Source organism: Belonocnema kinseyi, chromosome 8 (assembly GCF_010883055.1).
Source record: "Belonocnema kinseyi isolate 2016_QV_RU_SX_M_011 chromosome 8, B_treatae_v1, whole genome shotgun sequence".
Taxonomy (NCBI): Eukaryota; Metazoa; Arthropoda; class Insecta; order Hymenoptera; family Cynipidae; genus Belonocnema; species Belonocnema kinseyi.
This window is the reverse complement of record NC_046664.1, coordinates 127,481,916-127,499,231: the sequence shown is the minus strand read 5'-3', so window position 1 is coordinate 127,499,231 and position 17,316 is coordinate 127,481,916. Positions and strand designations below refer to the sequence as shown.

Below are 17,316 nucleotides of genomic sequence, written 5' to 3'. Positions count from 1 at the left end.
TGAAAATAATAAACGCAAATTAGTCACCCTTATAAACAGTAGCATCACTTGAACACACAGTTAATTCTAGTACCATATAATATTACTTAACTTAAAAAACTGGCACTAACGCGTTGCCCAATGATCTTCAGCGTGAGCACACTAGGGGCGAGCGCGCGCGTCAAACGCCCTATCATGTCATCTTATTTGTGTATCATTCTAGTAATCAAAGTTTGACTTTTTCAAAAAACCGTTATGATCGCCAAAAAGTTTGTGAAAAAATCTTTTAAAAACATTTGAAGTGAAACTTTGTTAAAGGAAATAGGAAAAAAGTTAAAAATATTTGGAAGTAAGGCTTTTAAAAACAAAAACCCAAAGTTGTACCCCCTCCACTTTGATAAATAATTATCAAAATGAATTGATTTTTGGTGTGACGCGTACTATCTAATCTGACTACATTTATACCAATTTTTATTATTTTTTAGTTTTTATTTTGTGTGTGTGTGTGTTTGTATCAGAGCTCTAAAATTTTGAAATTTTGACTCCAGATTCAGAACCAGCGCCTTCGAAATTCCGTAGATACCACGTTTAATTCTTACTTGCCACACTGGTGTCCAAAGGACCCCAGGCCTATATTTGCTTAAATTTAAACCTAAACGTGAGGGAAGCGGGTATTTCTTTTAGCATACTTTGATTTAATTTTTGCACATTTAATTTAAATGTCTCTTATAATAAGCTTACAAGAAGTTGTAAAAAAATTATGAAGTAAAAATATTGAGTGTTTTGTTTTTTATAATGATTTGTGTTGCTGGAGTCCAATGGACCCCAGTGTGGCACGTATGTTATCCTAAGGAAGGGTGGCAAGCAAGGGTTAAAGTAAATCCAATTCTTTTTTGTGATATTTTTCCAACATATTGGATCCGCTATTTTCTTTCTCGAAATTATTACATTAGATTCAAAACAGGGTGTCTACTGTGCGGGAATTTAAGGAAGTACAAGAATTGAGCTTAATTTTATTTTTGATACGGGAAATGCGTTTAATTTCACTTATAATTTATAACTTTTTATTGTCCCTTTAAGCATATATAGACGTAATTAGAATTCCATTTGGTATATTTTAATGGGTTTGCCGATTTTAGCCCGCGGAACCAGGTATCCTGGACAGCTTTGCGCTCTACCCTACCCTTTAAAAAAGATATGAATATTTTCTTCGAAAATAGTTATCATTACCATAGTATTATGTAATGAGATAATAAAATTAGGTATTTTACTGTATGATTTATTTTTAGAAACCGACAATACGCCTGGTGCGTGGCGTTCAGGCGGCGATCGAGAAAGACCTGCATTTAGGGAGAAGGTAGGTGATGACCGTGAAAAAGATTGGGGAAGTTCACGTTATGGTGGAGACAGAGGAAGTAGAGACAGAGACGGCGACCGGGATCGAGATAGGAGCGGAAGTGGATTCGGACCTCGCCGTAATTACGGCGGAGACTCTAATTGGGATAGAGAACGTACGCATACTAAGCCAAGTGCTTCAGATTCTGAACGTAAGTTTAGTTGTAAATAATCTTCAAACGTGCTCCATTCAAACTTTCGAAACAAATATTTCTCAGGTAAGAATACTCAAAAGAGTTTACATGAGCGTCATGTGCATATTTATGCTTGAGAAGTAATGTTTTCAAATGTGTTGCGAATATCACAGTTATAAATTAGGGGTGCATAATAATCTAATTATTTTTTAGCATCCTTGAAATTTACCGAGTTCGACATGTAGTAAGTGTATGAAACATTGTTTATTTCAGCATCTGAGCTTCGAACAAGACCAAAATTACAATTGCAACCTCGTACAAAGCCCGTTGAACAGATCATTGTAAAGGAGGAGGTATCAGAGGAAGCTCCTGTAGCTGCTGCTCCAGAACCTGCTGCAACAATTCCAGTTCAAGTTTCGGCTGTCAATATATTTGGTTCTGCTAAACCTGTAGATACTTCAGCTAGAGAGAGGGAGATTGAAGAACGCCTTAACAAAACTTATGCGGATTCTAAGGCTAAAGAGGAACCGTATGTGCTTATTTAATTTATTTATTTAACTTATGGTGTCAAACGATGTAATGTGAAATGGATGTGCTAAATTTGAATTAATTTTTTTCAGAGAATCAGAAAAGCGCACTGCTAAAGAAGGAACAGCCTGGGGAAGGCGTAATGGAGTACGTTATCACAATTCAAATTCTGCCTATAATAGTTATTCGAAATAATGCGAGTATTTGCACGTCGCGAAACACGCAGGAAATTTATAAAGTGTGAAGGATGAACACAACAAGATGAAGAGAAATTATTTGTTTAATTTAAGAACATATGGAAATATTAATTTACATTATAACAAAAAATGTTCATTTTTTTAAGGACGGTCGTGAGGAAAAAGAAAAATCAAAACCAACCTGGAGGTCTGAAGACGATAGAGGAAGACCATCTGAAAGACCAGAACGAAGAATCGAGAAGAATAATCCGCCTCCTCGTTCAGGTAAATTATAATATTTCAGTTGGCAGAGTGCTTTTTAAATGACCAATCCTGGCCCAAAAACCAATCGGTTCCATCTTGGGTTTTAATAGCTTTACAGGAGACGCTATTCATTCATAAAAATATCAACTAATATTGATTTTAATATTTTATTTAAAGCGTATTGACCATATGTAATTTATAGTTCACAGAAACAAAGATTTTCAGTGATTGCGTTTCAATTTTTTTATCAGGTTTTTGTTCGGGTCTGGCAAGGGCAAGGGGGAGCTTGAAAAGTATCCAAATAATCTAAATTAAAAATTATATTCAAATATTTTTATTCTGAAGACGCAGTTTTCTCTTTCAGTTTTTTTTATTAAATTTGTTAGTTGTTATTAGTGTTCCTGAAAATTTAATAAGTTATGCATAATTTATATTAATAATGTATTTTATAAAGTACAATGATGAATACAATTATTTATGGCTATTTTTCAATAAAATTTTGCTTATAAATATTTTAATTTAACATTTTATTCGGCACGGCATAATTAAACTCTAAAAAAAGTGAATTTTGTTAAATCTATTTGTTTAAATTGAAGCTTTGGAAATGCATTTACTCCTAGGTCCTATGGTCATTGACGACTGTACAAAATCCCTGTGAAGTTGTACCCCCATTATTAAAAATTTAATATTTTTTTCAGAGTTCTTGGTGCCACTTCAATAGTTCTGGAGTTCTTTATATGTTTTAGCAATAGTTCTGATAAGAGAAGCATTGAAAAATTACTTTTCGAAAAGGAATGGGGGGGGGGGCTAACTTCACGCTCCCCCCACTTTTGCAAAAGTGAGCTTTTTTTGGAGTTCTGGGTGAATTAAACATAGTTCTAGAGTTCCTGATCATTTTAAAAAATAGTTCCGGCTAATATCACAAAAAAACCGACTTTCAAAAAAATAACTAGCCCCCCACTTTTTGAAAAATGGACTTTTTCTTCAATTATGCTCTGGTTCCAGAAGAGTTCTGGAGTTCTTTAATACAAAAAATTGAAAATTAAAAAAAAATAATTAAAAAAACAACATTTCCAAAAATACAAAATGTTGAAAAATTTCTCGTTTAAATAAACCAAAAGTTCTCTTTACAGTTCTATATCCATCAACAGGGGTCTTACAAAAAAGTCCCATAACACTTTTCGATGAAGTAAAAATTCAAAGAACTGTAGCACTTTTAAGAAAATTCAAAATTTTGGAATTTTAAAATGTTGGGAGTTATAAGAGTTCTGATCAGAGTTCTGAAATTTTTTATGCTATATATAAAAAAGTATTATACAACTTTTCAATCAAGTCAAAATTCGAAGAATTATGGCACTTTTAAGAAAATCAAAAATTTTGGAATTCCCAAATGTTGAAAGTTCTCAGAGTTCCGATTGGAGTTCTGGACTTAATAATGGCAGATCTACAAAAAAGTGTTATAACACTTTTCGATCATATCAAAATTTGAAGAACTGCGACACTTTTAAGAAAATCCAAAATTTTGAAATTCCACAATGTTGAGTGTTCTAAGAGTTCTGATCAGAGTTCTGGACTTCTTCATATGAGCTCTACAAAAAAGTCTTATAAAACTTTTCCTTGAAGTTAAAATTTGAAGAACTCTGGCACTTTCAAGAAAAACCAAAATTTTAAAAATTCCAAAATGTTTAGAGTTCTAAGAGTTCTGATGGGAGTTCTGGAATTTTTCTTGTTATATATAACAGAAAGTATTATAAAACTTTTCAATTTCGATCAATTCAAAATTCGAGGAACTATGGCACTTTTAGAAAACACAAAACCCTTCTATGAAAATAACATTTTGAACTTTAACGAATTTGAGAGTTATAAGAGTTCTGGACTTCTTTATGAGAACTCTACAAAATAAGAGTTATAAAAATTTTCGATCAAGTCAAAATTCGAAGAACTATGGCACCTTAAAGAAAAGCCAAAATTAAAAAATTCCAAAATGTTAAAAGTTTTAAGAGTTCTGATGGGAGTGTTTCAATACTTTTCGATCATAGAAAAATTTAAAATCCAAAAGCTTTTATTTCCAAAATGTTCAAAATTCGAAGAGTTCTGATAGGAGTTCTGGACTTAAAAAATACATCTGTACAAAAAAGTTTTCTCAAATTTCTCGATCAAGTAAAAATTCGAAGAAGTACCGCACTTTTTGATAATCCAAAAGTTTGTCATTCTAAAATTTGGAAAATTTGGTTTCTGATTGGAGTACTGGACTTCTTTATAAGAGCTCTACAAGACAGTCCTATACAATTTTTTGATCAAGTAAAAATTCGAAGAAGTACGGCACTTTTCGAAAATCCAAAATGAAGGAATTCCAAAGTTTTGAAAGACCTAAGAGTTGTGATCGGATTTCTGGACTTTTTCATAAACATTCTACAAAACAGTGTTATATAAAACTGTCGATCAAGTCAAAATTCGAAGAACTATTACACTTTTAAGAAAACCCTAAATTTTAAATATTTTAAAATTTGGAGAGTTCTAAGAGTTCCCATTGGAGTTCTGGACTTTTTCATGCTACACTGTAAAAAATAAAAAAATTGTACCACTTGGAATGGTAAAATTAACAACAAAAAATTGGTGCAATTTTGCTACTCTGATTATAGAGTAAATACCACTTTCAGGCTAGAAGTTCCAACCAATCTTGTAACTTTACCACTTTTAGAATGACAATATAGCAAGGCGTTCTCGACGTACAGTTTCTGCTTGTGAATCTGTGACTTTCAGAGTAGGTAGTAAATAAACCCACTTTCAGAGTGTTGAATTTGCCGAAGATGGTAAAAGTACAGAAACTGTTAAAAATTACTTTTTCCAACTTAATCTCACAAGTTTAAATTTGAGAATTGATAACTCGGCGGACTTGCACAGCTCTGAACGTAGTATAAGTACAAGTATTTTTAAAGTTTTAAAGTTGCGGAGAATAATGAAAAAATGGCAAAATTAAAATTATTTGTAAAAGAGCGTGTTTCAGTACGGTATTAATTATGGAAAATATTATTTGCAAAATTGATAAAAAATATTAAACAAGAAGTTTTTTATTTAAAAAACTGTTTTCTGCTGTATTCCTTATTTGAACGGGAAATTTCCCATTTCTAGTCAAATTACCATTATTCACATTCCTCATGTAGATGTTGAAGTTACCATGTTCAATAAAACACGAATATTTTTGGTTAGAATACCTTCACCTAAAATTCATAACGGATTTGTAATTTTACAAAATATGTCTGGAAACTTACATAATCTAAAAGTTAAATTCCATACTGAAAGTGGATATTTGTTATTTTCAGTCAAAACCTTACTTTCGGAGCTACTCTTAAAGCGGCAAAATTACCAGAAATTTTTTGTACAGTGTAGCTAACTAGTGTCAAAACCTAAACTAAAGTCTAAGGCAGCTGATTCTAGTTTTCATCTTTTGATTGCAAGTCACATGTAGTTGGAATCGCAAAAAATGTAGATTCCGAATATAATATTTTTAAATTGCTGATTGCAAAATTTAAAAAATTTTATGTTTCACCTTTTATTCTTATGGGCATAGCGTTCGGGCAGATGGCAATAAAATGAAGATTGCATGATTGAACTCACCTTTATTATTCAAAATAGAGTAGTGGTCCCTTAAGATTCATACATTTTGTATCTATTGTTATGCCTAACCTGAGGGAAACCCACGTTTCATAATATAATTATTATTTATGGCCTTATTTAAGAAAAAGTATCCGGCAGATATCTGCAGATATCTTAAATAAACAAATTAAATCATAAATAATAAGAATGAATAGATAGAATAGTATTTTGGCTACAATTGTTAGTAATCCTTTTCACTTGCTGAAGCTTATGGCCATTAGTGTTACCGAACATGAGGGGCGTGGAAGCTGAGATGCAATTTGTAAATATGTCTCACCAGGTTAACTACCTTATTGAAAATGTCTGAAGAAGAAGCAGTGTAGATCTATAAATATCCAATTTGACAAGTCCATCGTAACAGCCCTTGTAAACTTCAAACTCTGAATTGGCACTTGGGAATAGCGGAAAGGGTACATACACTAAAGCTGAGTACATTCACTGACAAAACAGAACGTGTCACCAATCCAATTAGGGGTCAGTCAAAAAATACATAACGCCTATGGTGGAGGGTGTTACTTGGATCATTATGCAAATGTTAAAGTTACCAAATATAGGTGGTCTACATAGAGAGAGAGAGGGGGGCAGAAAAGTAAGGACACTTTTTTTTATAATTTAATTTGAAACAGATCTGCAACAACAACTTGCGAAGACAACAAATATCCATATCCACAGGCAATCAGCAAAAGTACGCTAAAAAAACACTGTATTTTTTTTAAATGCTTACAAAAAACCGCATCGAGATATTTTCGACAGGAATGCAATGGTTTTGTTCATTTTTCAATCCAGAAATTATTTTGTTTATGACAATTGCAGAACTATAAACAGTGACGTAATTCTTTCAACAGTAGTTCAAACCTATTTTGCTGGCTTCTGCTACATCACCTTATGAGTTCGTGTAGCGAAATCAATGGCCATTGATGCTTTCAATATGCGATGTAGATATTTTTTTTTAAGGTTTGCTGGACAAAAAGGAAACTTGAGATTAGTGTAAGTGTTACACTAAGTATGAGGAAAGCTTGATAAGTAGAATAAGCTATTAATAATAATTTTTACATGTAATTGCATAGCAGGTCTGGGTATTAAAAGTAATTTTGTTGTTGTTGAAAAAATTGGTTAAATGGTCTCGTTGGGTACAAGATTCAACCGATGCCATCAAAATGGACCAATGAAAAAACACGTTTCTCAATCTAAAGCTTTTAGTGTCCATGAGTAAGCGATTCAACAAAAACATCTATATCGGTAGGTATCTGTTTGAACTAAGGCGCAATTGAACTAAAGCCTATTTGAACTAAAATAGTTTAATAACGCTTTATATTTTTGGCCTGTAGAAAAAGAGAAGATAGATGGGATGTAAGTTACTTTAAATGGTATAGTTAGTTCCAATTCATGGCGTTATGTGACGAACAATCCTTGTTGATTAAATTTAAATCTTATGATAGGTAGTGAAATTAGAAAATAAGGGAACTTGTGCTCTACAGTCATATTATTAATTTCGTAAATACTTAATTAATAAATTGTCAAGGGTATGTAACAATAAAAGTTTAAATAATGTAATTAGGTAGTATTAACAATATTTGAAAATCCTGTGAGAATTTGAAAAAAGGCCTTTTCCTCAACTTTCGAATGAAGTATACTAAAATCCACTTTAATTATGTATTTAATAATATAAATTAGATATTTATAAGCAAATAGATTTTTTCAATTTGGACCTGTTTTTTTTAAATTTTATTTTACAGAATGGACTAAACCTTTTTTTGATCTAGTACAGTTTTGGTAGTATTTAGTCAAATACTTTCGAAGCAATGCATTTTTGAATAGTGGCTCGCGCGCGCGTAGTAGTGTACCGCAGCATGACTCGCTCGGAATGGAACTCGACTGCCTACGCGATAAGTAAAACACAACGATCCACTTGCAAAATTTTATTTTTATGTTGTTGATTAAATATATTCAAAATGTATTGCAATTCAAAAATTCGATGCTTCGAAAGTATTTTACTGCCTGCTTCCAAACTTTTACCAGATCTTGATAATCGTTTAATCCACTCTTTAAATAAAAAAACAGGTCCAAATTGAAAAACAATCTATTTGTTCTATATTATTAAATAAAAAATTAAATTATATTTTAGTATACTTTATTCGAAAGTTGCCTAAAAGGCCCACATTTTATCTTCCGTATGAATTTTCATATCTTCGTTCAATATTGCACTATAAGAAATTGAAAAAAGGTACTTTTTAAAAACATAATTTTTTTTTATTTTCTCGATATTTTTGCGGGTCATTTTGAAAGAAAAAATATGTATAGAATACTTTTGAGTCTTAAACAAGAAAATATTTTTCATGAGAAAAAACTTTGGTGGCAAATATTGTGTGGAATTCCCCATATAGTTAATACATATTGAACCAAATTATATTCAATTCCCACTATGTATCATTGTTCCGCACCTAGAATTCCTTTATTTGTTGCCTCAACATTCATTCTGACTTTCTGTTTTTCATGTTATCGGCGAAAATGATTACAATTACCCGGGATTTCCGCATTTAACGTCGTCTAGACTGTGGTTTCGTCTTCACAATGAAGAACTTGACCGAATTTATGATATATTGACGAATTTCTTCCAGGTCGATTGTCAGGTAGTAATTGTTCCCTCACTGAAAGAGATCGCTGTGTCCATCTTTGCCAACGGGGAGGCCCCTTTGTCCTACTGAGGCATAACATGCCAAACTTAAAAATGTTCTAGTTTTGCAATCTGCGAATTAAAAATATTATATTCGTAATCTATGTTTTGTTGCGATCTAGAAGTTTTTACAATTTTGAGGTTCCCTCTACTTTTTGTTATGACCATTTACGTTTTTAAAGTAATCTGCCCGATGCGCGGGCACATTCTCATCAGGTACTTCGCGCGCGATTCGTTTCTCTCGCAGGATTTAGCGCACCTTTCACGCGCACCTGTTGGTTCCCACTCTTCCTGCTCGAGAATGTATTTACCTAGCACAGTGATCGGCACGCTCTTGCCCTGGGCAGGGTAACCTGCCCTCTGACAATAAATAATCGTTTTCATACCTTCGGGGGAAAGCGTAGTTATTTCATGTTTATGCCTTAGGTCTGACCTTAGAGAAATATTGCTGCGTAATATTTCTACGTGACGGAAATCTGCATAGCGAGGATTGATATGGCAAACATTCCATGTGAATACGTCTATTAATATTTCAGTAGAATATTATTGAAATGTCTGTATATCAATCTATGTAAGTTGAAATCAAATTTTTACGAATGAAAAACAGAAAGGAGTAATGATTGTTTATTTTTCAAAACAGAATCAATATATCAATTATGACATGATTCTAAATAAGATTAAAAGCAATCTATTCATATATAAACAAAAAAAATTGAGAAACAACAACTACAGGGTCGCATTGTGAGCAACTGCCATGCATCTATATTGCGAGTGCATCGGGATCTTTCTTGCAGACGGGTAAGGCTTTGAGGTTGCGGAGGTTGCAGTCTACTGGAATCGAGAATTCGATCATGAATATAATTCGTTTTTCGAACTTCTGCAGAATGAAGTCAGGCCTGGAGTATGCAATCAGGACTGCTGTCCGACAATCGTTTCAGAAAATTTTTGCACTTATGCCTCTCGATACTTGCTGGCATGATAACACCTATGAGAAAACTTATTGGCACTCATAAGTAAGCCTATGAAAGGACTATTTTGGCCGAAAAAATTTTATTTAAAAATCGTAAACGCCTAGGGCAAAAAAATTTGTCGACTAATAGCCTCATTACGCACTTAAGTTTAATAGAAATCAATATGTATATCTATTCTTGATGACGCACATCGGGCCAAAAAACCCGGTTCCTTTGCCAAACGCCGTAAATACATCAAAGTGTACAACAATGAATTCCAAGGACACCTATATATGGTTGTCGATGGTGCTGATTCTGAAGCTGGATTCATAATTACAAAAAAACAAAATGGCGGATCCAATATGGTGGACGCGTTTTTCAAGAAATGATTGAACCTACTTGAAACGTGGTATCTAGAGGTTTTCAAGGGCGCTGATTCGGAATCGGGAGTCAAAAATTAAATAAACACATTTTTCGGTTTAAATATTGAGTACGAAAGTTAATTTGTTTTTTTAATCCGTGCATAAAACAAAATACTTCTATCCGCAGTTAGTCTAAAATTGTTCTGGTTACCGCGGCCTATCACGAGAAGCTTGCAGTAAAATTACGAAAGGCGGTTAAATATAAACCTGATCTTTTTATATTTTATTGAATGAAAATTTTTATAAAGCATAAAATTATTATTTTTCTGCATACATTTTACTATAATTAAGGCACTTTTGCCATTGGATCTCCGTCAGTTGTCCAAACCAATGGTAGTCACGGGGCGATTAACCAGGGATATAGGCAGGATGTTTGAAAAAAAGTTCAATGAAGCTCCTACAATTTTGCTTGAGTTAGGGTGGCAGTATATGAGGCCTAGCCCTCTAAGGTTAAAGTTCGGAAAACACCTTCATCGTGTCTATTGATATACCCGTAAACTAGTTCGAAAGGATGTTTCCCCGTAGTTTTATTTTTACATTTGTGCAAATGGCGTTGGATTTTTCTTCAATTTTTTATCCCAATGTTTTCCCTGTTGAGATTCTATATTCCCTTGAATCGCCGGTATCAATGTGGTATTCGTCATTCGTACTAAGCCATTAGCTTGCGGATGTCGTGGAGAATTTAATGTGTGATTAATTCGGTGTTTCGTACAAAATTCATCGAACGTTTTAGATATGAAGCATGTTCCTCGATCGAAAACTTTTCGCATTGGTGCCCCAAAATATAAAATTACGTTTTGTAATGCTCTCGAACGACATTCAAAGCTATACTCGGAAAGAAATAGAATTCCCTCAGTTTTGCCACGGTCATATCGGTCCCTGTATGATTTTGAATGTAATGAAATCGTATGACCATACTTCTGAGTAACGCATTCGGAATAACGTACAACATTTTGTGATCTTCGCGTTTGTGCAAGATCGAATTTATCAACAATCTTTGACTTCCTCTTTTTCATGTTTACTTCTTTCTTTTTCAGGTCACTTAGAATGTCTCTTTTTCGTTTTAGCTTTTCATCCGCGAATTAAAAGACCAGAATTTCTTGATCGGGCGTTACTAAATTAAAAATACCGCTTACGCCTTCTTTCGTATTATTTGCTGGAACTGGGAACTCACTAATCGCTTTCAGTTTTATTTTTCCAGGCTGTATTCCTTTTTCTGAAATTTCAAATCCTAGAAATGAAACTTGTGTTTTTAATAATGATCATTTTTTAAAATTTATAGTAAGACCTGCTTCTACTAAGGCTTTCATGACCGCAATACAATTTTCTCTCAAGATTGGCCAATCTTTTCCCGAAATCAAAATATCCAGATAAAATAGAATGTTTTTATCTATAAAAAGACTTTGCATCAATTTTGCAAAATAAAAAGGGGCTTTCATTAGATCGAAGATCATTCGCGTAAATTCACCGGTATTGTCTGTCGTAATAAACGCAGTTTTCGCTCGAGCTTCTTTGGACAATGTTACTTGAAATATCCCATAGCTCAATAGAGGGTAATAAATAATTTCCAGTTCCCGAGAGTTGCCGTTGTTCGTCGATATGGGGCAATGGAAAGTGTATTCTTTCGATTTGAGAATTTAAAGATCGATAATCGACGACTAAATGTGGTTCACCTTTTTTCTTTTAAAAAAAAATCTGGGCTCGCCTGAGGAAAATTAGTATCTGTAATGAAACATAATTCTTTATATTCTTCTAAAATATTTTTCGTAATTTTTCGCTCTATATAGCTCACTGAAAACGGCTTTCGTAAGACGGGTTTACTATTCGGAATTACATTAATATCCATCTCGACTAAATTCATATAGCCTGACTCGCGCATATTTTTCGCAACACTGCATCTATACTGATATACATCCTTAATGTATAAAAAGGGAGAGCTGAAAATTCTGACTCAGGAGTATAGTCACTTGTGATTGTCACAAGTGTCTGTTTCCAAATCTCAATTCCAGGCTCTCACCTCGACGAGCCTTGCTTTATTATTACATGTTAACGAATAAAAATATCAATATTCAGACAATTAATGTCAAGGTAATATCAACTATTCTCACCTTACAGTATTACACAATTAAATTGTAGTATTAGTTAATAAATATAAGTTGTAAAGTGGAGGAGAGAGATTAGAGCGGAGAACTGTCGAAAGGCACTCTAACCACCAGAACGACACTTGCGCGCGAGCCACAGACGATGGTGGGAGGCAGCTCATTAACGAGTATCCCCTCTCTACTAACATTAGCCAGAGTGGGAGACTCGAGGCGAGCTATGGTGCGCTGGTACAAAAACGGAATGGTGGGGCGAACGCGAGAACAGCAACCTCCCTCTCCGCGCGCATGCGCAGGGTTGGGAGAAGCGAGGCGCGCCCCGCGTTTTGTGTATACAGGCACGCGTTCGTGCCACTATCACTCGGAGCATTTGATGTAGCATTAGGAGTTGAAGGTGCGTTCGCCATTGCGCGTTCATAGCATTCAAGCAACACCTTTTCTCTATGACGTCCATCTTCCAAAAGATTCCACATTAATTGTTCAAAGGTCGTTCAAGTGGTGGGGGTATAATACCGGCAGGCTTTCTGACTGCGTGCAAACCTCGATTAGGAGGACATATATTTGAATTTATTGATGAGATCATGTCTCGGCGCACGCGCATCGGGTCATGAGCGTTGTTTTGAAGTTGTGTGGAAAGATGTAGAGGCGACGCGTTCCCGGTGTGTCTTAACCTTTAAGGTTCTTTGTCTCGTTCTCTGCTTGTTGAAGTCATTGATCATCGTCCTATTCCTGGGATCCCCGGATGTCTTGTAGCGTTCTGCTGTAACTGGTTTGTGCCATCATCACTCACATCCGAAGTTTGTTGGAGTTCCCTCGCAAACTCCTGGAATTGTGGTAACGGATATCTTCCGGCTCCTTCCGCTATATTTTCTTGTTGGTCGGCATTTCGCGTCTCCATTACGAATAAAAAGTCGATAGTATGTGGGTTAACAACATGTAAAAATCATGGTTTAACGATGTAACAGTCATATAGTATGATTATAAAGTAGACAGCAGTAGTTTGATTTAGCGGGTATATTAGTGTAAAGCGTTTACTTATTTCTTTTTAAATTTATATTGTTAACATTTTTTTCTTTGAAAGAATAGAAAACCGCTGGCAAATAATTCGAGCAGTATCAAAATGCTGCAGTGACAACTTAACAGGCATATTTTGCATATGCCTAATCTTCAAATCTTTGAATTTTAAGTGTTGGAAAATTTTAATTGTATAGTAAGTTGACTCTATGACACTTCTTGCTACGAAACTTCTCGTTTCCCGATTTCTCCTTCGTTCGCTTGCCCTTACTTCCTATTCGCTTCCCCTACAGTCCTGAAAACGAGAAGTGACGAAGATTCTACTGTATTAGAATGTTTCGAAGGTCGAAGGCTTTATATAATTAAAAAGTTTCAAAATTGAACAATAATTTACAGAAATGAACTTTTAGATTTAACTATACAAAAGCTGTTACAGATTTAACTATTTTTAAATTTAACCATTAATAAATATGGTAATTATTGGGTTTCCTTCCCGAGGCACAGTCTTTTTTTTTATTCTCTCCTTCCTGAAATATTGTGATTAATGCCAACATATTTCTATAATTTGGGTCGAATTTTGTATTCTATACTCTAAAAAGAATTTTATTTGTGGATAAACAATGAATAATAGAAACAACAAAATAGCCTCGGAAAGGACTAGAACTTTAATTAACAAAAGGTATGTACACGGTAAATATGAAGGTCAAGTTTCAGGCGACGAATGGAGACTGTGTGTTTGGAATGATGGGGGAGTGAGTAATGTCAAGGTAAAAGAATTGCGAGAAACTATACATGTAAGGAAGCTAGATATTCTATGTGTACCTGGAACAAAAAAAGAGATGCGAAACTAAAGACATAGGAAACAGCGTGTTGAAAGGCGGATTTGAAATATGGTCAGGAGTAGATAGTGAATCACATGGTAGGCAAGGAGTAGGTCTGATTTTAAATGAAATAGCGATGCAGCATCTCGGAGATCATGATTTTTTATCTCCCAGACTGCTGTGGGCTAAAATGAAATTAGGAATCAAACGATTATTTATCATAGCATGCTTCGCGCAAGTTGATAGTGATCCCAGAGAAGTAAAAGACGCCTTCTGGCACACTTTAAATTACACAATAAATATTTGCAATGATGGTGAAAGAATAATTCTGCTAGGAGGTATGAATGAATGGGTAGGCATCCAAAATCAGGAGACAGAAAAAGTATTAGATAATTTTGAAGATCCAAGAACAAACTATAACGCAGGCTAAGAGAGCTTGTGAAAGATACAAGGGCCATCAGGGGTTCTAAATGCAATACTGATCATTAACTACTGATATCCAAAATGAACTTAGGTTGGGGATGGAGAAAAAAGAGAACCAAGAAAACAAAACAAACGCGAATCAAGATTGAGAAGTTGGTGGTACTGCGGTTGTAGGAAGAATGTCTGGTGATACGTGGTGGAATGATAAAGTTAAGGCTGCCCAAAAAGCAAAGAGAGAAGCGTACAGTAGAACTTTGAACATCGCAGGTCTTAGCAATGAGGAAAGAAATGGACGTATAAATGGTTACACACACGAAAACAGGATACTCAAGCGATCAATTAAGGAACGTAAAGATAAAATTAGAGCAGAAGAATAGATGAAAATACCAAACGACTTTGAAGGAAGCAAGAAACTACTTTATAAAAAAATAAAGGGAATCAAAAGTACAGAATTTGTCATCATGAGAAATAGTAATGGGGAAATGATGTATGATGCAGGCGGAATACTAGAGGCTTTCAGAGACTATTTCAGGGGACAATTCGGAGATGAAGCTATAGGATACCACAACCGCGGTGTTGAACACGATGTGTTTGAAAACTCAATTGAAAAAGTCTGTGTCACTGAGGTTTCGGAAGTCCAAAATGGGTTTATGTCAGAAAGGCCATGTACGGATTAAATATTTAGCTTAAGGCAAATTACAGAAAAAAGTTTGATATCAGGAAAAAAAGTTTGATATCAGGAAAAAAAGTTTTCTGTGCATTTGTTGACCCAGAAAAAGCTTTTGGCAAGGTAGATAGAAGTAAACTTTGGGAAGTCCTGAAAGAGTGTGAAGTCAGTAGATGGCTCCTGCAAGCTATAAAAACAATATACAGGGAGATTTTTTTTAACTTGAAACTTTTAAATATCTTGAAAAAGAGGCACTTTATGAAAAAATATTATGAATCAAAATTTAATCACACTGAGGAGTACCTACACTGATGTTAAAATCGGTTCCCCCACACCGCCCCCTGGGGGTGGGGGAAAGTTCGAAATCGTAAATGGGAACTCCTATTTTTTATTGCATATTCGGATTCTTTGGATAAAAATGCTTATGATTTGTCTAAAAACATTTTTCTCGTTTCGAGATAGATTGCGCTGTAATCGACGAAATTCAATTTTTCTTCATTTTACTGTCACTGAGAATGCACGCTTATGATTCTGCAATGCTCGAAATTAGTCTTAAAACAAACTACTACTTTTAGCGTAAGCCAGGAACAACGATGTGAACGTAGCAGTTTTCTGTTCCCTTCGGGGTGCTTGATTAACGTGAGTCCCCTCGCCTCTCACAATTCGAGGTACTCAGGGAATCATATTTTTATCAAAGTAAGAGCTCAAAATGACGAACTTCGCCTTCAATGCACTTATTAATCCATATTTCAAATGAATTTACACAGCGGAGAAGTGTATCTTCTTGAATTTCAGCTCAAGTCTTCAAGAAATATTGGCAGTTCATTTTCCAAAATGTCTTTATATTTTGGACCATTTAAGATGCCTTTGATAATCTGGGGACGATCAGTTTGTTGCCAATTATTCCACACCATACGTTGACAGTCCATGGACGCTGGTGTTCGACTTCACGAAGCCACTGCGAATTTTCAATACTCCAGTAGTGCATGTTGTGTCGATTAATTATTCCATGAATCGTAAAAGACGACTCGTCAGAGAATAATACATAACGAAAAAAGTTGGGATTTTTTTGTATTTGTTCACGGTCCCGCTGACAAAAAGCCACCCGATTTTGGAAATCAACGCCATGAAGTTCTTTATCTAAAGAGACATGAAGCGGATGAAATTTATTACGTTTCAAAATTTGCCAAACACTGCTTTGAGACATTCCGGAATCACGAGCAATTTCTCATGTACTAACGTGAGGATTATTGGCCACTGCAGCTAATACAGCAGTGTAATTGTTTTCTCCAGTGACTGTTGTTGTACGGGTCTTTTTCTTATGTTAAACACTTCCATCTGTAGTAAATTTAGTAATAGTACGATAAAATGAAGAACGTGACACAATTCTACTTGAAAAACGTTGAGCGTAGAGATTGACGGCATCTACAATAATGACAGAGCTAAAATTTAGGAATTTTCAGGAAATACTGTTAATGTAAACGTATTACTTAATAATTACTTTTCAAGAACGGACATATGTTATGGTATGTTTTTCAAAATAATAATCCCCAAAGAGATCTGAAGCTCTATTGTTTTTATTGTACTCGTTCAACGATTCTGTAGCGATTTGAAAAGTTCTTTTTTTCCGTTGTCAGTCTTGTCGCAATGAAAATGGTGTATTTTTCATTGTTAATGTATTGCAGAATCGTAATCGGTTAGCGTTCGCAGATGACAAGGTTGTTATGGCAGAGTCAATCGAAGACTTACAAAGAATCTTGAATAAACTGAATGCAAGCATGAAGAGCATGGGCCTCACAACTAACGCAAATAAACAAAAACTAAACTACTATACGGTAGCGAGACATGCACCTATCAAGAAAAATATAAGAGTAAAGATAATGTAATTGACATGAGATTCTTGCGCATGATATGTGGGGAAACTCTGATAGACAAAGAGTAACGACATAATTCTCAAAGAATGTGGTGCAGAAGAGATGTTAATAGGCACATGGGAAAGAAATCGGTTCAAATGGTTCGGGCATGTTGAGAGAATGCCAAATGAACTAACAAAACAAGCGTATCAAGGAAAAGCAAATGGCAGCGTACTCAGAGGTAGACCGGGGAAAGAATG

General features: G+C 34.7%; 1 protein-coding gene across 5 annotated transcripts in view; it reads left to right on the top strand.

The window, feature by feature from the left end:
* LOC117177653 (eukaryotic translation initiation factor 4B-like) overlaps window positions 1-17,316 on the top strand; it is a 334,613-nt gene that overhangs the window by 182,031 nt on the left and 135,266 nt on the right. For all 5 annotated transcript variants that reach the window (XM_033368454.1, XM_033368458.1, XM_033368455.1 and 2 more), the window contains exons 6-9: window positions 1,269-1,526; window positions 1,782-2,037; window positions 2,129-2,183; window positions 2,380-2,497. In XM_033368454.1, the coding sequence (XP_033224345.1) occupies window positions 1,269-1,526; window positions 1,782-2,037; window positions 2,129-2,183; window positions 2,380-2,497 (687 nt within the window). The remainder of the gene's footprint in view (window positions 1-1,268; window positions 1,527-1,781; window positions 2,038-2,128; window positions 2,184-2,379; window positions 2,498-17,316) is intronic.